General features: G+C 52.6%; 1 protein-coding gene across 7 annotated transcripts in view; it reads left to right on the top strand.

The window, feature by feature from the left end:
- Window positions 1–19,779, top strand: part of PPP6R2 (protein phosphatase 6 regulatory subunit 2) — an 84,166-nt gene that overhangs the window by 59,856 nt on the left and 4,531 nt on the right. For 5 of the 7 annotated variants that reach the window (XM_032647076.1, XM_032647082.1, XM_032647081.1 and 2 more), the window contains 12 exons: window positions 387–499; window positions 640–687; window positions 809–922; window positions 2,024–2,150; window positions 3,028–3,180; window positions 13,905–14,108; window positions 15,408–15,472; window positions 17,021–17,136; window positions 18,524–18,609; window positions 18,796–18,876; window positions 19,215–19,312; window positions 19,677–19,734. In XM_032647076.1, coding sequence (XP_032502967.1) covers window positions 387–499; window positions 640–687; window positions 809–922; window positions 2,024–2,150; window positions 3,028–3,180; window positions 13,905–14,108; window positions 15,408–15,472; window positions 17,021–17,136; window positions 18,524–18,609; window positions 18,796–18,876; window positions 19,215–19,312; window positions 19,677–19,734 — 1,263 coding nt within the window. The remainder of the gene's footprint in view (window positions 1–386; window positions 500–639; window positions 688–808; window positions 923–2,023; window positions 2,151–3,027; window positions 3,181–13,904; window positions 14,109–15,407; window positions 15,473–17,020; window positions 17,137–18,523; window positions 18,610–18,795; window positions 18,877–19,214; window positions 19,313–19,676; window positions 19,735–19,779) is intronic. The other 2 variants (XM_032647080.1, XM_032647079.1) reach the window with 1 other exon arrangement.

Genomic DNA, 19,779 nt, shown 5'->3' with positions numbered 1-19,779 from the left:
GCACCGGATACAAGGTTCTGAATTTTTATGGGCTTAATGTTTCTCTAGAAAAGTTGAGTCCTTTATTTTCTCTGTAGCAACTGTCCTGTTTTCTTGAGCTCACAGGACCCACCCTGTGTGTTAATAGCCACTTGTTGTGTCAGTACCACAGGCACACTCGCGGTGTCTGTCTGAGGGTATAGAACGGTGTCTGCGTGGCGTGCTCGACCGTCGAGGCCCTGTGGGAGCTCTTGGGGGGCGGCCAGATCTGCGCCCCACGGTGAGAGGCAGGCCAGGCTGAGACGAGCCGCCCTCGAGTCCAGCGCCTCAGCAGACCTGCCGCAGCAGCCGCTCTGACCGTGCGGCAGGCCGGCCCTGAAGGCGGCTCTTCGTCCCTGTCATTTCAGCGGCAGTCCAACGCTTCGCAGACGCTCTGCGACATCGTCAGGCTGGGCAGGGAGCAGGGCAGCCCGCTGCAGGAGGCTCCAGAGCCAGACCCCCTCCTCACGGCGCTGGAGTCGTGAGTGTGGGCTGCGGCGCTGGGGGGCCTGGGCTGAGGGCCAGGGACACCGCCACCTCCTCTGATCGTTTCTGAGGAACTCGCCCCGATCCACAGTTAACTTGATGGGCCTCTTTCTCACGGGAGGTGTCTCCTGGCAGGTTCAGAGAATGCGGGCCCCCGGGGCAGCCGTGTCCTAAAAACCCTGGGTGCGTGGCCTGAGCCCCGAGCGGGGCCTCTGCGGGATTCAGGGTGCTGCTTCTTCGGCGGGGGTGGGGGTGGGGTCTGTGCACTCCCCCGCCAGGCAGTGACCTTGCGCGTGTCCGACAGGCAGGACTGCGTGGAACGGCTACTGAGGAACATGTTTGACGGCGCCCAGACCGAGCTCTGCCTCGTCAGCGGGACCCAGGTGTTACTGACCTTGCTTGAGCCCCGGCGGGCGGGGTGAGTGTCTCCCGAGAAGGAGAGCGCTGCCACTTCAGTGGAGCGGCCGGGTGTGCTGTTTGTGCTTTTAATGTTTCTAATGATGCAGGTGATCATGGGGACAGACTCTCCTTGCTGAAAAGATAAACTTGACGGCTGTAAAGTCCCCTTTGACCTTCGCCATCAATCACATTCCCACCTCAGCCCAAAGACACCCCAAAGTGTTTATAGACCTGTGTGCAGAACAGGCACGGCCAGTGGGCTTCCCCAAGGACTGTCCCGATGAGTACCCCCAGCACGTGTGTGTGTGTGTGTGTGTGTGTGTGTCTGTGTGTATATGTGTATATGTGTGTGTATATGTACGCGCGTGTGTGCGCGAACGCACGTGTGTATGTGTGTTTGCATGTGCGCTTCTGTCTGCTCTGTCCTGTCACGTGCCGTGCTGGTGGTCTGATTTCCAAGGAGACTGCAGTTCCCTCATGTCCTCGCTCTGGAAGGAGCTTCGCTGTAGCCCCCAGCACTGATAGCCTGTGCTGTTTTTTTAAAGAAAAGGAACAACCAGAAAATAACAAGAAATTGACTTAATCTCAATGGTGAGATTATTAGCAGTCTCCTTCTCTCCCTCTGGTACCCAATACATGTTTATTAGTTTATTACCTAAAGAGAGAATTATGACGTCATCATCGTTTAGTTAGAAACCAGAATATTGCTTATTCATCTTTATGAGCCCAGGAAGGCTGGGCCCTTCCCGCAGGAAGTGGGAACTCTGGTGAGTGCCTCGCCTGCGATGCAGGGACAGGGTGACAATGCAGAAAACAGATGAGCCGGTTCATTCTCTCTGCTTTTTTATCCTTTTATGTGGCCTCTTTTATCCTTTTATGGCCAGTCCTGTCTGTTTCCCAGCCGAGGAGTGGGGTCGACAGTGAAGGTTTTCAAGGTGGGAGGAGGGAGCAGAGCTGCTTTGAGGGTGTGACGCCCACAGCCCGTCAGGGCCATCGCCTGGGCACGGCCCCCACCCCCATACGGTCAGCAGCCTCCCTGGAGACGACAAGTGGGCACTTCAGGAGGGGGTGTGGTGTAATGGGACTAGTGTCCCCGTGTCCAGCTACCTCTGGTCCACAGGATGGAGGGCTTGCTGGACTCCTGCTCTCAGGGACTGGACAGGCTGTGTGCCGTCAGCTCCGGCGTCCTGCGCGGCATCGAGCCACGGCTGAAGGACTTCCACCAGCTTCTGCTCAGCCCGCCAAAGGTAGGTGCCCCGAGCAAAGGTCGGGGGCTCTGGAGACCTCGTGGGCCGGGTCGCTCACAAGGCAAAGACCCCACTCGCCACCCAGGATGACAAGCGCACTCAGACCCCATCTGCCGAACGTCCATCTTCTCTTTGGAGAGTTGGACGGTTCGCCACCCCCCCCAGGCAACTGCTGCCTTCTGACAGGGGGGTGTCCGAGAGCCCGAGTGCACTGGAGACCCGGCCTCTTGAGTTGGGGGCACCCAGCCAAGGAGTGAGGGGGTCCCAGAGGAGACCCTTTGCTCAGCTGAGCAGCGGTGGTCACGGTGAGGAAGACCCAGTCCCTCTGCGCCTCAGTGCCCCGGGCACAGCCCCTTCGCCTCTCCTGGTGCCTCTCTTGGGCACCCGCCGTGGTCTACTATACTGTTTCTTACATATATCAGCTTGTGGTGTGCCTTCCCCACTAGAAAGGAGGACTCATGAAGTCAGGGATTCTGGAACATTCTGCTAATGAAAAGGTAGATGCACTGTGCTCCGTGTGTGGGATCACCCCATCTCACGAGGCCACCCTTGTCGTCAGTCTCCTCCGTCTTATACGCTGAGGTCACATCCCTTCGGCTGGCAGGCTGAGACCAGAGTGCCCTAGGCACCCAGGAGCAGCGGCCCACCCTCACTCAGTCTTGTGAGCCCTGAGGGGAGCGGTGGGGCTCTTAACCTGACTGACCCCTTGTTCCCTCCTGCAGACCACGTTGCCTTGAGGACCCCTCCCCGGCTGGGCCACGTCACGCAGCAGCGGCCCTGGCCCTTCGACCAGGGTCAGGTCAAAGAGAAGCCCACACATGGATGGTGATCACACCGGTCACAAGGCTCTAACTGGGCAGTCCTTTTGTGTTTGCAGAAAGCAGCGATCCTGACCACCATTGGCGTGCTGGAGGAGCCCCTGGGTAACGCCCGCCTGCACGGAGCTCGCCTTGTGGCCGCCCTGCTGCACACAAACACGCCCAGCATCAACCAGGAGCTCTGCCGGCTCAACACCATGGGCTTGCTGCTGGTGAGCGGACACCTGCCCAGCCTGGGACCTCAGCGCCCAGGTGAAGGCCTGCCCGAAGGGAGGCTCTGCTTCGGTCCTGGGGCAGGCACAGTCTGCGCAGAGACCGCGTCCTGCCCCCCAGGCTTGACGCCAGGTCACTGGTGAGGCGCACCGAGTGATGCTGGGACCCGCCTCCGTGTAGGCTCATGCAGGGCTGCCCTGGAAGCAGAGGGAGCCGGTAATATGGTCCCTCCCCTTTCTGATTTCTGCCTTAATAGAGAACTTTGAAGCTCTTCAGCCTAAAACGCCCTGAAGAGCTGCTCCTCGTCCCCACAGTAAAGGCAGAGCCTGTGGGGAGCTCCTCTGGCGGGCCTGCCCTGGTGGTCTGAGGGAGGGTCTGCAGGCAGTGACCACAGGGCGCTGCTGACAGGGAGGGGACCTCGCTCAAGCTGTACACCGAGCTCATGCATCCCCAGCCTTCTCCTCAGCCTTGCCCCTGGGCCTCTGCTCCTAGGAAGCTGAAATAATATCCTTACATTTAAATCTCAGTCCCAGAAGGAGCTGCCTTGGACCTGGGCCTGAAGGACTGCCTGCCTCAGGAGTCCTTCCAGCGTTTGGAAGTCACTGGGCTCTGCTGTGACTGTAGAGCCTGGATGTGGGTCAGAGGGCGACTAGGAAAGACCTCACTCATTTCTTTTCCTCTCCTCCGAGAAAGTTCTCTCTCTCCCACTCCCGCTTTCTATTTTTCATTTATTGTGGCAAAATATATGTAACATGAAATACACCATTTTAATAACTTTCAAGCGTATGGTTCAACGTTCACATTGTTGTATAACCATTACCACGATCTCCAGGACTTTCTCATCTTCTCCAGCTCTGAGCATTAAGCACTCGGTCCTCATCCCCCCACCAATCCCCAGCCCTGGCACCCACCCTTCTACTTTCTGTCTCTATGGATCCGACTATTCCAGGGATTCCTATGTAAGTGGAATCAAACAGTATTTGGCCTTTTCCGTCTGGCTTATTTCACTTAGTATAATGTTCATCCATGTGGTAGCATGTGTCACAATTTCTTTCCTTTTTAAGGCTGAATGATATTTCATTGTATGGATGTACTGCGTTTTGCTTATCCATTCATATGTTGGTGGGCAATTGGGTTGCTTCCACATTTTGGCTATTTTTAATAATGCTGCTATAAACATGGATGTACAAATATCTGTTTCAGCCCCTGCTTTCACTTCTGACTACATACCTAGAAGTGGAATTGATGGGTCATACAGTAATTCTATGTTCAACTTTTTGAGGCACCCACACACTGTTTTCCCCAGTGGGTACACTGTTTTACATTCACACCAGCGATGTATGAGGGTTCCAATTTCGTCACTAACACGTGTTTTCCCTGTTTTTGATAATAGCCATCCAGATGGGTTTGAGGTGGTATCTCACTGTGTTTTGATTTGCGTTTCCTTAGTGATCAGTGATGCTGAGCATTTTTTCGTGTGCTTTTGCTGGCCATTTGTGTATCTTCTTTGGAGAACTGTCTGTTCAAGTCCTCTGCCCATTTTTGAATTGGGTTGTTCGTTTTTTTGTTGTTGTTGAATTGAAGGAGTTCTTTATATATTCTGGATATTAAGCGCTTAGATACATGATTTGCAAATATTTTCTCCCATTTTTGCCCTCTTGATGGTGTCCTCTGACGCACAAAGGTTTTCATTTTGATGAAGTCCAGTTTATCTGTTTTTTTTTCTTTTTTTTAATTAATTATTTTATTTATTTTTGGCTGCGTTGGGTCTTTGTTGCTGTGCGTGGGCTTTCTCTAGTAGCAGTGAGTGGGGGGCTGCTCTTAGTTGTGGTACATGGGCTTCTCATTGCGGTGGCTTCTCTTGTTGTGGAGCACGGGCTCTAGGCGTGCAGGCTTCACTAGTTGTGGCTCGTGGGCTCTAGAGTGCAGGTTCAGTAGTTGTGGCGCACGGGCTTAGTCGCTCTGCGGCATGTGGGATCTTCCGGACCAGGGCTCGAACCCTTGTCCCCTGCATTGGCAGGCGGATTCTTAACCCCTGTGCCACCAGGGAAGTCGCAAGTTTATCTGTTTTTTCTTTTGTTGCTTGTGCATTTGGTGTCATACCTATACCTAAGAAATCATTGCCAAATCCACTGTCATGCAACTTTCCCCCTGTGTTTTCTTCTAAGTACTTTATAGTTTTAGCTCTTTTGGGTCTTTGGTCCATTTTGAGTTTGTATATGTATGCAGTGTAAGGTAAGGGTCCAGCTTCATTCTTTTGCATGTGGATATCACAGCACCATTTGTTTTGTTTCGTTTTTTGAATGTAAGTTTCATGTGTAGGTTATATTTCTACTTCTTTATACCCTATTGCATGCTCACCACCAAAGATTTAGTTTCCATCTGTCACCATACAGCTGATCCCCTTTACCCATTTCGTCCTCCTCCCTACCCCACCCCTTACCACTGGTAACCACTACTCTGTATCTACATGTTTGTTTTTGTTTGGTTTGTTTATTTTGTTTGTTTTTCATTGATGAAATTATACGGTATTTGTCTTTCTCCATCTGACCTACTTCATTTAGCATAATACCCTCTAGGTCCATCCATGTTGCTGCAAATGGCATTATATCATTCTTTTTTATGGCTGAGTGATACTCCATTGTATATATGTACCACATCTTTATCCATTCATCTGTTTATGGGCATTTAGGTCATTTCCATATCTTGGTTATTGTAAATAATTCTGCAGTGAACATGGAGGGGCATATATCTTTTCAAATTAGTGTTTTTGTATTCTTTGGGTAAATACTCAGGAATGGAATTGTTGGATCGTATGATGGTTCTATTTTTAATTTTTTGAGGAACGTCCACACTGTGTTCCACAGTGGTTGCACTGTTTACATGCCCACCACCAGTGCACAAGGTCCTCTCTTCTCTCCATCCTCGCCAACACTTGTTATTTCTTTCAGCACCTTTTGTTGAAAACGCTATCCTTTCCCCACTGAATGGTCTTGGCACCCTTGTTGAAAATAAATTGACCATACGTGTGAAGATTTAGTTCTTTGGATTGTTTATCGTTAGTGGGAAAAAATGCAACAGAATTTTGTGTGTTGATCTTGTATACTGGAACTTGGCTGAATTTGTTTATTTGCTCTAACAGTTTATGTGGAATTTGTACAATTTTCTGCATATAAGATTGTATCATCTGTGAACAGAGATAATTTTATTTCTTTCCAATTTAGATGCCTTTTATTTTTATTTTATTTTTTTTTTAATTTTATTTTTTATAAGCAGGTTCTTATTAGTTATCCATTTTATACACATCAGTGTACATGTCAATCCCAATCTCCCAATTCATCCCACCCCCACCCCGCTTGGTGTCCATATGCTTGTTCTCTACATCTGTGTCTCTATTTCTGCCCTGCAAACTGGTTCCTCTGTACCATTTCTCTAGGTTCCACTTATATGCATTAATATACAATATTTCTTTTTCTCTTTCTGACTTACTTCACTCTGTATGACAGTCTCTAGATTCATCCACGTCTCTACAAAGGACCCAGCTTTGTTCCTTTTTATGGCTGACTAATATTCCATTGAATATATGTACCACATCTTCTTTATCCATTCGTCTGTCTGTGGGCATTTAGGTTGCTTCCGTGACCTGGCAATTGTAAATAGTACTGCAGTGAACATTGGGGTGCATGTGTCTTTTTGAATTACGGTTTTCTCAGGGTATATGCCCAGTAGTGGGATTGCTGGGTCATATGGTAATTCTACTTTTAGTTTTTTAAGGAACCTCCATACTGTTCTCCATAGTGGCTGTATCAATTTATATTCCCACCAACAGTGCAAGAGGGTTCCCTTTTCTCCACACCCTCTCCAGCATTGGTTGTTTGTAGATTTTCTGATGATGCCCATTCTAACTGGTGTGAGGTGATACCTCATTGTAGTTTTGATTTGCATTTCTCTGATGATTAGTGATGTTGAGCAGCTTTTCATGTGCTTCTTAGCCATCTGTATGTCCTCTTTGGAGAAATGTCTATTTAGGTCTTCTGCCCATTTTTGGATTGGGTTCTTTGTTATTTTAATATCGAGCTGCATGAGCTGTTTATATATTTTGGAGATTAATCCTTTGTCCGTTGATTAATTTGCAAATATTTTCCCCCATTCTGAGGGTTGTTTTTTCGTCTTGTTTGTAGTTTCCTTTGCTTTGCAAAAGCTTTTAAGTTTTGTTAGGTCCTATTTGTTTATTTTTGTTTTTATTTCCATTACTCTGGGAGGTGGATCAAAAAAGATCTTGCTGTGATTTATGTCAGAGTGTTCTTCCTACGTTTCCCTCTAAGAGTTTTATAGTGTCCAGTCTTACATTTAGGTCTCTAATCCATTTTGAGTTTATTTTTGTGTATGGTGTTAGGGAGTGTACTAATTTCAGTCTTTGACATGTAGTTTCCAGTTTTGCCAGCACCACTTATTGGAGAGACTGTCTTTTCTCTGTTGTATATCCTTGCCTCCTTTGTCATAGATTAGTTGACCATAGGTGTGTGGGTTTATCTTTGGGCTTTCTATCCTGTTCCATTGATCTATATTTCTGTTTTTGTGCCAGTACCATACTGACTTGATTACTGTAGCTTTGTAGTATAGTCTGAAATCAGGGAGTCTGATTCCTCCGCTCCTTTTTTTCCCCTCAAGACTGCCTTGGCTATTCGGGGTCTTTTGTGTCTCCATATAAATTTTAAGATTTTTTGTTCTAGTTCTGTAAAAAATGCCATTGGTAATTTGATAGGGATTGCATTGAATCTGTAGATTGTTTATGGTCATTTTCACAGTATTGATTCTTCCAACCCAAGAACATGGTATATCTCTCCGTCAGTTTGTGTCATCTTTGATTTCTTTCACCAGTGTCTTATAGTTTTCTGAGTACAGGTCTTTTACCTTCTCACGTAGGTTTATTCCTAGGTATTTTATTCTTTTTGTTGCAGTGGTGAATGGGATTTACCCTTAATTTCTCTTTCTTTTGTTGTTAGTGTATAGGGATGCAAGAGATTTCTGTGCATTAATTTTGTATCTTGCAACTTTACCCAATTCATTGATTAGCTCTAGTAGTTTTCTGGTGGCATCTTTAGGATTCTGTATGTATAGTATCATGTCATCTGAAACCAGTGACAGTTTTACTTCTTCTTTTCCAATTTGTATTCCTTTTATTTCTTTTTCTTCTCTGATTGCCATGGCTAGGACTTCCAAAACCATGTTGAGTAATAGTGGTGAGAGTGGACATCCGTGTCTTGTTCCTGATCTTAGAGGAAATGCTTTCAGTTTTTCACCATTGAGAATGACGTTTGCTGTGGGTTTGTCGTATGTGGCCTTTATTATGTTGAGGTAGGTTCCCTCTCTGCCCACTTTCTGGGGAGTTTTTATCATAAATGGGTGTTGAATTTTGTCAGAGCCCTTTCTGCATCTGTTGAGACGATCATACGGTTTTTATTCTTCAGGTTGTTAATATGGTGTATCACGTTGACTGAGTGCATATATCGAAGAATCCTTGCATCCCTGGGATAAATCCCACTTGATCATGGTGTATGATCCTTTTAATGTGTGGTTGGATTCTGTTTGCTGGTATTTTGTTGAGGAGTTTTGCATCTATATTCATCAGTGATATTGGTCTGTAATTTTCTTTTTTTGTAGTGTCTTTGTTTGGTTTTGGTATCAGGGTGATGGTGGCCTCATAGAATGAGTTTGGGAGTGTTCCTTCCTTTGCAGTTTTTTGGAAGAGTTTGAGATGGATAAGTGTTAGCTCTTCTCTAAATGTTTGATAGAATTTACCTGTGAAGCCATCTGGTCCTGGACTTTTGTTTGCTGGAAGATTTTAAATCACAGTTTCAATTTCACTACTTGAAACTGAAAGTAATTCTGTTCGTATTTTCTGTTTCTTCCTGGTTTAGTCTTGGAAGGTTATACCTTCCTAAGAATTTGTCAGTTTCTTCCAGGTTGTCCATTTTATTGGCATAGAGTTGCTTGTAGTAGTCTCTTAGGATGCTTTGTATTTCTGCAGTGTCCGTTGTAACTTCTCGTTTTTCATTTCTAATTTTATTGATTTGAGTCCTCTATCTCTTTTTCTTGATGATTCTGGCTAATGTTTTATCAATTTTATTTATCTTCTCAAAGAACCAGCTTTTAGTTTTATTCATCTTTGCTATTGTTTTCTTTGTTTCTATTTCATTTATTTCTGCTCTGATCTTTACGATTTCTTTCCTTCTACTAACTTTGGGTTTTGTTTGTTCTTCTTTCTCTAGTTCTTTTAGGTGTAAGGTTAGATTGTTTATTTGAGATGTTTCTTGTTTCTTGGGGTAGGCTTGTATAACTATAAACTTCCCTCTTAGAACTGCTTTTGCAGCATCCCATAGGTTTTGGATCGTTGTGTTTTCATTGTCATTTGTCTCCAGGTATTTTTTTATTTCCTTTTTGATTTCTTCAGTGATCTCTTGGTTATTTAGTAACGTGTTGTTTAGCCTCAATGTGTTTGTGTTTTTTACGTTTTTTTCCTGTAATTCATTTCTGATCTTCAGTGTTGTGGTCGGAAAAGATGCTTGATATGATTTCAGTTTTCTTAAATTTACTGAGGCTTGATTTGTGACCCAAGACGTGATCTATCCTGGAGAATGTTCTGTGTGCACTTGAGAAGAAAGTGTGATCTGCTGTTTTGGGGTAGAATGTCCTATAAATATCAATTAAATCTGTCTGGTCTATTGTGTCATTTAAAGCTTGTGTTTCCTTATTAATTTTCTGTTTGGATGATCTGTCCATTGGTGTAAGTCAGGTGTTAAAGTCCCCCACTGTTACTGTGTTACTGTCGATTTCCTCTTTTAGAGCTGTTAGCAGTTGCCTTATGCATTGAGGTGCTCCTATGTTGGGTGCACGTGTATTTATAATTGTTACGTCTTCTTCTTGGATTGATCCCTTGATCATTATGTGGTGTCCTTCCTTGTCTCTTGTAACAGTCTTTATTTTAAAGTCTGTTTTATCTGATATGAGTATTACTACTCCAGCTTTCTTTTGATTTCCATTTGCATGGAATATCTTTTTCCATCCCCTCACTTTCAGTCTGTATGTGTCTCTAGGTCTGAAGTGGGTCTCTTGTAGACAGCATATATATGGGTCTTGTTTTTGTATCCATTCAGCGAGCCTGTGTCTTTTGGTTGGAGCATTTAATCCATTCACGTTTAAGGTACTTATCAATATGTATGTTCCTGTTACCATTTTCTTAATTGTTTTGGGTTTGTTTTTGTAGGTTCTTTTCTTGTCTTGTGTCTCCCACTTAGAGAAGTTCCTTTAGCATTTGTTGTAGAGCTGGTTGGTGCTGCTGAATTCTCTTAGCTTTTCCTTGTCTGTAAAGCTTTTGATTTCTGCCTTGAATCTGAATGAGATCCCTGCCGGGTAGGGTAATCTTGGTTGTAGGTTATTCCCTTTCATCACTTTAAATATATCTTGCCACTCCGTTCTGGCTTTTAGAGTTTCTAAAAAAAAATCAGCTGTTAACAGCTGCGAAATCAGCTGTTAGCCTTATAGGAGTTCCCTTGTATGTTATTTGTTGTTTTTCCCTTGTTGCTTTCAATAATTTTTCTTTGTCTTTAATTTTTGCCAGTTTGATTACTATGTGTCTTGGCGTGTTTCTCCTTGGGTTTATCCTGTATGGGACTCTCTGTGCTTCCTGGACCTGAGTGACTATTTCCTTTCCCGTGTTAGGGAAGTTTTCGACTAAAATCTCTTCAAATATTTTCTCGGGTCCTTTCTCTCTCTCTTCTCCTTCTGGGACCCCTATAATACGAATGTCGTTGCATTTAATGTTGGCCCAGAGGTCTCTTAGGCTGTCTTCATCTCTTTTCGTTCGTTTTTCTTCATTCTGTTCCACAGCAGTGAATTCCACCATTCTGTCTTCCAGGTCACTTATCCATTTTTCTGCCTCAGTTATTCTGCTATCGAGTCCTTCTAGTGTATTTTTCATTTTAGTTATTCATCTGTTAGTTTGTTCTTTAATTCTTCTGGGTCTTTGTTAAACATTTCTTGCATCTTCTCGATCTTTGCGTCCATTCTTTTTCCGAGGTCCTGGAGCATCTTCACTATCGTTATTCTGAATTCTTTTTCTGGCAGGTTGCCTATCCCCACTTCATTTAGTTGTTTTTCTGGGGTTTTATCTTGTTCCTTCATCTGGTACATAGCCCTCTGCCTTTTCATCTTGTCTGTCTTTCTGTGAATGTGGTTTTTGTTCACAGTCTGCAGGATTGTAGTTCTTCTTGCTTCTGCTGTCTGCCCTCTGGTGGATGAAGCTATCTGAGAGGCTTATGCAAGTTTCCTGATGGGAGGGACTGGTGGTGGGTAGAGCTGGCTGTTGCTTTGGTCGGCAGAACTCATTAAAACTTTAATCTGCTTGTCTGCTGATGGGTGGGGCTGGGTTCCCTCCCTGTTGGTTGTTTGGCCTGAGGCGACCCAACACTGGAGCCTACCTGGCCTCTTTGGTGGGGCTAATGGCGGACTCTGGGAGGGCTCACGGCAAGGAGTACTTCCCAGAACTTCTGCTGCCAGTGTCCTTGTCCCCATGGTGAACCACAGCCACCCCCTGCCTCTGAGGAGAACCTCTAACACTAGCAGGTAGGTCTGGTTCAGTCTCCTATGGGGTCACTGCTCCTTCCCCTGGGTCCCGAGGTGCACACTAGTTTGTGTGTGCCCTCCACTAGTGGAGTCTCTGTTTCCCCCAGTCCTGTCAAATTCCTGCAATCAAATCCCACTAGGCTTCAAAGTCTGATTTTCTGGGAATTCCTCCTCCCGTTGCCGGAACCCCAGGTTGGGAAGCCTGACGTGGGACTCAGAACCTTCACTCCAGTGTGTGGACTTCTGTGGTATAAATGTTCTCCAGTCTGTGAGTCACCCACCAGCAGTTATGGGATTTGATTGTATTGTGATTGCGCCCCTCCTACCGTCTCACTGTGGCTTCGCCTTCGACTTTGGATGTGGGGCATCTTTTTTGGTGAGTTCCAGTGTCTTCCTGTCGAGGATTGTTCAGCAGTTGTGATGCCGGTGCTCTAGCAAGAGGGAGCGAGCGCACGTCCTTCTACTCTGCCATCTTGAACCAATCTCTGCGTTGGCTTCTCCTGTTGTTTTGATGCCTTTTATTTCTTTTCATTGCCTAATGGCCCTGGCTAGAACTTCAAGTGCAGTGCTGAATACAGGTGGCGAAAGGGGCATCCTTTCTTTGTTTTGGGTCTTAGAAGGAAAGCTTTCAGTCTCTCACCACTGAATGTGATGTTTGCTGTGCTCTTGTCATAGATGCTCTTCACTGTGTTGAGGAAGTTTCCTTTATTCCTAGTTTATTAAGTGTTTTTATCAAGAAAATGTGTTGAATTTTGTCAAATGATTTTTCAGTGTCAGTTGAGATGACTGGTTTTTGTCCTTCATTCTTTTAATGTGGTGTATATTACACTGAAGGATTTTCACATGTTGAACCATTCTTGCATTCTGGGAATAAATCCCACTTGGTCATAGTGTATAATTTTCTTCTCATATGCTGCTGAATTCAGTTTGTTAGTATTTTGTGGAGAATTTTTGCATCAGTGTTCTTAAGGGATGTTGGTCTGTAATTTTCTTTTCTTGTGATGTCTTTGGTGTCAGGGCAGTGCTGGCCTCACAGACTGAATTTGGTAGAAAGTGCTCCCTTTAGTTTTTTGGGGAGACTTTGAGAAGGATTGGTGTTGTTAATTCTTCTTTAAATGTTTGGTAGAATTCCAGTGAAGCCATCTGGTATGGGCTTTTCTTTATTGGGAGGTGGGTCTGACTGTTGAAGACGAGGCAGCATGGATGAAGCCACCTCCAGTGTCACCCAAAGTCACACAGGCAGAGAAGGTGAAGTCGAGACTGGAGACTGTGTTTCTGTGGGGGAGGAGAGCTATGTCAGGCAGACGGGCCTCCTTCCTTATCCAGCTCCCCACTCCCTGGTGGGAAGGAAGGGTCCAGACTTATATCCTGGGCTGGAGCCTACACCCCTTTCCCCAGCCCCATCTCCCCATCGTGTGCAGCCCGCTTCCTTCCGTGTAGGCAGCAGACGGTGTGGGGTGCAGGCAGCTGTGGACCCTGCTGGGTGTGAGGTGGCCATGTGGGCGTGGCAGGTGTGCCTGTCCCGCCTCCCTGCTGGTGCCGCTCTGCTCGCCTCAGGGGCAGGTCTGGAAAAGACCGATGCAGAGGGGCTGCAGCTGCCCATTTAGCCTCCTCGGGGGCGTCTGCCTGGGAGCTTCTGTTTGGGCCCCTTGGGGCTCCCTTGGGGAGTGTCCATGTGTGCACCTCCTGATTTCATGGCCCTCCTGGATAGGATCCCCAGGGGTTGGAGAATTGAACACACTCCCAGTAACTTGTGGGTCAAAGATAAAATCATAAAGGAAAGACGATAAAAATACTACATAGCAAAATGTGTAGAGTGTAGCTGCGGTGGATTTTACAGGGAGGCCTACAGCCTTGTCAAGATGCACTGGAGAAGGAGGGAGGTTGAGGGTCTGCGGGTGAAGCTTCTAACCTAGGACAGAGGATAAGGAAACCACAGGAAGCGGTCACACGAGCAGAGATTACGGAGCTGGATGGAGATGGAAGGCCCGTGGCCGCCCGGACGTCAGGACACAGCACGGGGAAGTGGGCAGGGCAGCAGGGCCCCTCACGTTCGGCCTGCAGGACACGGGGCTTCCCTCACCCTCTGTCTCCCCAGGACCTGTTTGTTAAGTACGCCTGGAATAACTTCCTGCACTTCCAAGTGGAGCTGTGCATAGCCGCCATCCTGTCCCACTCTGCCCGGGAGGACAGGGCCGTGGCCGGCGGACCTGAGGGCGCGGTGGAGCCTCCGCCCTCCAGCGGGGATCCAGAGACCCTCCAGCCTGCCGCCAGCCGCCCTGAGAGCACGATGGTGACCCACGTAGGTCCAGGCCGCGTCACGCGTGTAGCTGTGTCCTGCATGTCCTGTGCGTCCTGTGTGTTGCTGCGTGTGCTGAACCCTACCCAGACCGTGTGGACGTTACGTTGCTCTGGGCCCTCGTGTGCTTTCTCCTCTAATCCTCCCGGGACACGGGGTGAGCTGCTCTTTCACCCGTGAGACGGGAAATCCCAAAGAAGGTGTCCGTGTTTGCCAGGGCCCCAGAGCCGGTGGAGTGGAGGGCCCCGGAGGGGTGTAGAAGAAGCCCCGTTGCTGCCCCCGGGTAGGCTCCTCCAGGCCGTGAGGGCAAGCAGCCCCGTCATGGTGTGAATGCTGCGCCGGGGAGGTGCCAGGGGAGGGGGGGACATACCAGTTCTCACAAGAAGACTTTCTGGGATTTTGAGCCTCTGGAAAGTGTGGGTGCTCTGCACGGCCCGCCTCTTCCCTGACGCTTTCCCGCTCACCCGAGCACACTGTGTGGAGACCCGCTGGGGTCGCCCTTCCCGGGGCCGCAAGCAAGAGCGTCCTGAGCGGCCGCGCGGGGCTGCAGGGAGTCAGCCTTAGTGGGTGTTCGCTGAGGAAGGAAGAAGGAAGCAGCACGTGGGTGGAGCGTGTGGCCCAGGCGGTCCCCAAGCCGAGGAGCCCACCTATGCGCGCGGGGCCCTGGGGGTCGGCTCTGCCCGGGTGGCTGCAAGGCTCAGACAGGAGGGGCTTGGCAACGGGGCCCCTGACCAGAGACCTGGGAGAGGGTCGAGAAGGGCTGCACCTGCAGGCCTGAGCCGGAACACAGCCAAGGGGGTAAATAGCCAGGAGTGGGCGGTTTCAGTGATGAGAGCCACGGGGGGGTAGGTGTGTGCAGCGGCCATGCAGGCCAGCAAGGGACCCTCACCCAGATAGTGAGGCCACACGCGGGGTGGGCATGCGATTTGGGGCCCGGAGCAAACATTCCAGTTACGGGAAGCTGCCTGTGTGAGGGCCTGGAAGCAAGTGAGCCCTGGGGCTGCCGGCCTCTTCCTCCTGGACGGAGAAGGCAGGAGAGTGGCCCGAGGGGGAGGACACGACCTCCGGGAGGCTGAGGGGACGAGAGTGTCCTGATGCGACCCCGTCGCCACGTGGGCGAGCCTGAGCAGAACCTACCTGGGCGTCGCACGGGGGCCGCAGGCTGGGCTGTGCTGCTTCGCCGCCGCAGTGAACTTGGGGCTGACGTGTGCGCCTGATGCCTGCTGAGCCCGCTCAGCCCAGGGCTGGGTGGAGGGGAGTGTGCAGCCCTGCTGGCCCTGACCCGTGCCACCTGTCTGCCAGCTGTTCCAGCAGTGTTGCCTGGTCCAGAGGATCCTGGAGGCCTGGGAAGCCAATGACCACACACAGTAAGGACCACTGGGGCTCCGCGTGGGGCTCCAGGGCTGCCGTGGAGGGTTTGTTTTCAAGGAAGGGTCCCACCGCTGTGGGAGCAGCTGCAGTGCTGCTGGCGGGGCCAGGGCGCGGGGCAGGGTGACGCGGCCTGCACAGCCCGGCCCCTGGCTCCGTGGGCCCCTCACCCTCTTCCTCCCTTGCCCGTCCATCAGCAGAGACCCCAGTCCTGTGCCTGCACTGTGTCCCGAATCCTCCCACGTCCCCATCCCAGCCTCCAGCCACTTCTCTTACTGAAGCCTCAGACCCTTGAAAGAGCATCCGGGCCCCTTTCTGCTTCCCTCTTGCCCCATCTGCCCTCTTGTTGCTGGTAAGCTGGGATCTTGCTGAAACCAGCAGGTGGTGTCACTTCCTGCTTGAAAGTCTTGACTGCCCAGGTCCCTGGTGTGACTGCAGGGTCGGGTCCAGTGGGCAGCCCTGGCCCCCCTGTGCTCCTACTCTGTCCCGCCAGGGGCTGCTCTGGGCAGGTGAGGAGAGCTCTGCGACCGCACCTAGTTCATCCCTTCTGTCCTGCCGTTACTGAACCCACAAATCTGCGTCCGCTCCCAAGTAGCAACGAGCAAGATGGGGCCGCTCCGCCTTCTGCTGGGCCCGGTGTGCGTAGTGCCCAGGGAGGCCTGTGCTGAGTCCGCTCCTGTATATGTCTTGTGTGTTGGTGCACAGGTGTGTACCTGTGTGAGGGGACGGCTCACTGCTGTCACCGAGGGCTCCTTGGGCCATAGTAAGCCGTGGACGGGCGTGTGAGCCTGGATGCCAGCAGGCCGCGGCCTCAGCGCGGTTCTCCCGCGACCTGGACAGCTGCTCACAGGCCTCCACCCTCAGCCCGGCTTCGCGTCTGGGCCAGTTCTGCCCAGTCTCTCCTGACCCCCTTCCTCTGCCGGGTGGGCCCACCGATTGGGAACCACCTTCGCTTCCTCTCTGGTTGTCGTCAGGCTCTGAAGAGAGAGAATACTGTTGAAAGCAAGCGCTGTCCACTCTGGGACCCAAGGGCTGTGTTTCTGTAACGGACGCGCCAGAGTCTCACAACTGACGCCCTTCCTGCTGCATCAGGGATCTGAAGACTTGCTGCTCTGTTGGGTCCTGTGTGGGAGAGATGAGAAGTGGGGGGAGAGCCACGTGTTTGCGGCCGTGCGGGACGTGCAGGTGGACGGGAGCCAGCCCGCTGCCCCTGCTGCTCTGCCTACTCCCGGGTCCTGGGTCCACCCTCGGTCTTCTCTGGGGGCTCGGGACGCGCTTGGTCAACACTCGCAGCCCCAGCCGGGCGCGGGTCTGGTGGTCTGCGCAGAGTGGGAGCGGCAAATGCCCACCTCACTTGTAGGCAGGGAGTGGAGCGACGCGGGTGCGGAGCAGGTGCTCCAAAAGTAAGCAGCCTGCAGGCGAGGCCACGAGACGGCTTCGCAGGGCAGTGGGGCCCGCGGGGAGGAGGCCGCAGAGCCGAGGCCGGGCCGGCTGGAGGCACCGCGGAGGAGGGCCGGCGGCAGGCCTGACGCCACCCTCTCTTTCAGGGCAGCGGGTGGCATGAGGCGCGGGAACATGGGCCATCTCACCCGGATCGCCAACGCAGTGGTGCAGAGCCTGGAGGGGGGCCCCGTGCAGACCCAGGTCAGCGAGGTCCTCCGAGGTGAGCGCCTCCAGGCCCAGGTGTCGCTGCCCGAGGTGCCCCGCCCCTGCCCTTGGCCCGTCGGCGGACGGGACCAGCACTGGTGCCACACACTTGGCCCCCCCTTTGCCACGGGGGCTGTCCTGTCAGCTGCGCCTGGGCCTGGGCGGCAGCCTCCTCTGTGCCCTGGGCCGCCCACGCCGGCCCAAACGCCTGCTCTCCTGCTCCGCCGTCCGGCTCTTCTCTGAGCTCGTGGCTCATCTGGGGAGCGGCCGCAGGGCCTGAGCAGAGGCCACCCTGGCCAGGCTTGCTCTCCCTCATACCCCACGGGCCTCCTCGTCGCGATCCGGGGCCCCGAGTGGGGAGCCGCCGCCCATGCCCCTTCCCAGCCCTCGCACGTTCTGGGCACCCAGTCTGCAGCTCCCAGGCACTGGGCTTTCTGGCCTGAGCTGGGGAGAGCCCGAGGGATCTTGGTTCAGATGCGAGAAGGCGGGCAGCTTAGAAGGGCCTGTGTGGCCTCTTGGGGAGGAGGACGCCGGGCCAGCCCGAGCAGCACATGGTGACAGGGCTGACAGGGTGACAGCAGGGGCGTGCGCTCGGGGCAGCCTGAGGGTGATGGACAGTGACGGCCACAGAGGCTGGGACCCTGAGGGCACTTGGGGGCTCGTGCTGGTTTCACAGCCAAGACAGTTTGTCCCCCACGCTGTGTGGGGGCCTGAGGACAGGGCTGGCCAGGGGGCAGGGGGACGCGTGTGCTCAGTGAACAGCGAGCAGGAGTGAGCACCGTCTGGGGGGCCCCTGAGCGCCGTGTGTGCTGTCGGGGCGGGGTGATCCCCATCCCTTCTGGGGGCTGTGGTGCCGAGTCCGGGGCAGGCAGGGGAGGTGCTGGGTTTGTCCCTGTCCTGGGCTGGGGAAGCTGCCCCGCAGACGTCCAGTTGGTCGTGCAATGGGCGTGGCCTCCATGGCCCCCCGCCCCCGTGCCCTCGCCTAGTTGCCCCCATGGTGACCTTGGCCATGGCCCCCTGTGGTCCCAGGGCAGCTGTGAGCCAGGAGGCTGGGGGGGGGGGGCGGGGGGGTGCCCTCTGACACGAGCGGGCTGCTCTCAGTCCGGCCCCCAGCCCGTCAGCACCTGTGACGAGCGTGCGCACCCAGGATGGCCCGGTGTGGGGTTGGGGGCGAGTGTGAAGTTCTCTCTTTCTGGACTGTGAACGTCTCTGGGCTCCGACCTCCCCAGAAAAACAGACACACCCAGGCCTGCTGGGTTGGGCCTGTAAGGCCAAGAGGGACGTGCCCGTGCCCCGTGGTTCCTGTGTCCCCGGGGCTCCCCGGTCGGCCTGTGAGCCCTCGCGGGACCAGGATGCAGCTGCTGGCTCCATCCCAAGGGCTCACCGGGCAGCCTTCCCCGCAGGGCTCCCCTCGGATTGCCGCGGGCGCTGGGAGAGCTTTGTGGAGGAGACGCTGACGGAGGCCAACCGCAGGAACGCGGTGGACCTGGTGAGCAGGCCCCAGGCCGGCCGAGAGTGGGGGGCCCCCTGGGCAGAGCGCTGTCCCCGCCCTGGTCCCTGCCCGACCTGGGCTTGCGGGACTCCTGGTGCCCGAGGCCCGGCACGCCCTGCAAGGGAGAGTGGGTCGGCACGGCCCCAGACGCTGTCTCATGCCCGCTCACCCTGGCTGTTGCAGGTTAGCACCCACCATCTTCACCCCTCGAGTGAGGATGAGGACATGGAGGGCGTTTTCCCTAATGAGCTGTCCCTTCAGCAGGTGCGTGAGGCCAGGCCCCTCATCCCCACGCTCTCGGCAGCGCTTAGGCCTCGGGAGTGTCCTGCACGTGTCACCAGAGCCTCGGGCGGGGCCGGGGAGGTGCTCATCCCCCCGCTTCTGCAGGGGGTGCAGCCCCACCCTCCTCTACTTAGGGGGCGCCCGCAGGGCCACTTGACATTGATGAGACCCTTGGGGACATGGTGGGCGAATGGAAAGTCAGAGTCACAGGCTGTTTGGACATGGCTGCCTGTGGGTGCCCAGCCGAGAGGGCAGGACCTGGGAGAAGCCACTGAAGCACCAGGGGGGTTCCTGAGAGCGGCCACGGTCCTGTTGCCCAGGCTTTCTCCGAGTACCAGGTCCAGCAGATGACGGCCACCTTCGTGGACCAGTTTGGCTTCAGCGACGAGGAGTTTGCTGAGCAGGACGACAGCGTGAAGTGAGCCCAGTGGGACACGCCCACCTGCCTCACCCTCGTGCCTTTGGGAGGGAGCCGGGCTCTGCTCGGTGTGACCAGGTCCCTGACCTGTGGCTTAGCCCTGCCTGGCCTTCAGAGCCATCACACTTGCTCAGCTGGAAGCCACATGTGGCCCAACGCCTGGAGACGCCCTCTGGGGAGGCAGAGCAGCCGGGTGGGAGTCACCCCTAGCCGCCCATCCAGAGGTGGGAGGGGAGCCCGTGCACCCACCCGGGCTCGGCCTGCAGCCCTGGCCCCCCGCCCCTGCCTTTGCCTCCCTCGGTGGGCTGCCTCCCCCTTCTCTCCCTCCTGGGGGGACTTGACGGCGTCCCTGTTGTCCTCGCAGCGCCCCATTTGACAGGATTGCGGAGATCAACTTCAGCGTCGACGCTGACGAGGAAAGCGTGAGTCCCGTGGATGCCCCTTGGGGGTGGCCGGGCGTGTGGGGG

Source organism: Phocoena sinus, chromosome 10 (genome assembly GCF_008692025.1).
Source record: "Phocoena sinus isolate mPhoSin1 chromosome 10, mPhoSin1.pri, whole genome shotgun sequence".
NCBI lineage: Eukaryota > Metazoa > Chordata > Mammalia > Artiodactyla > Phocoenidae > Phocoena > Phocoena sinus.
The sequence above is the reverse complement of the archived record's forward strand: the minus strand, read 5'-3'. Positions and strand labels throughout refer to the sequence as shown.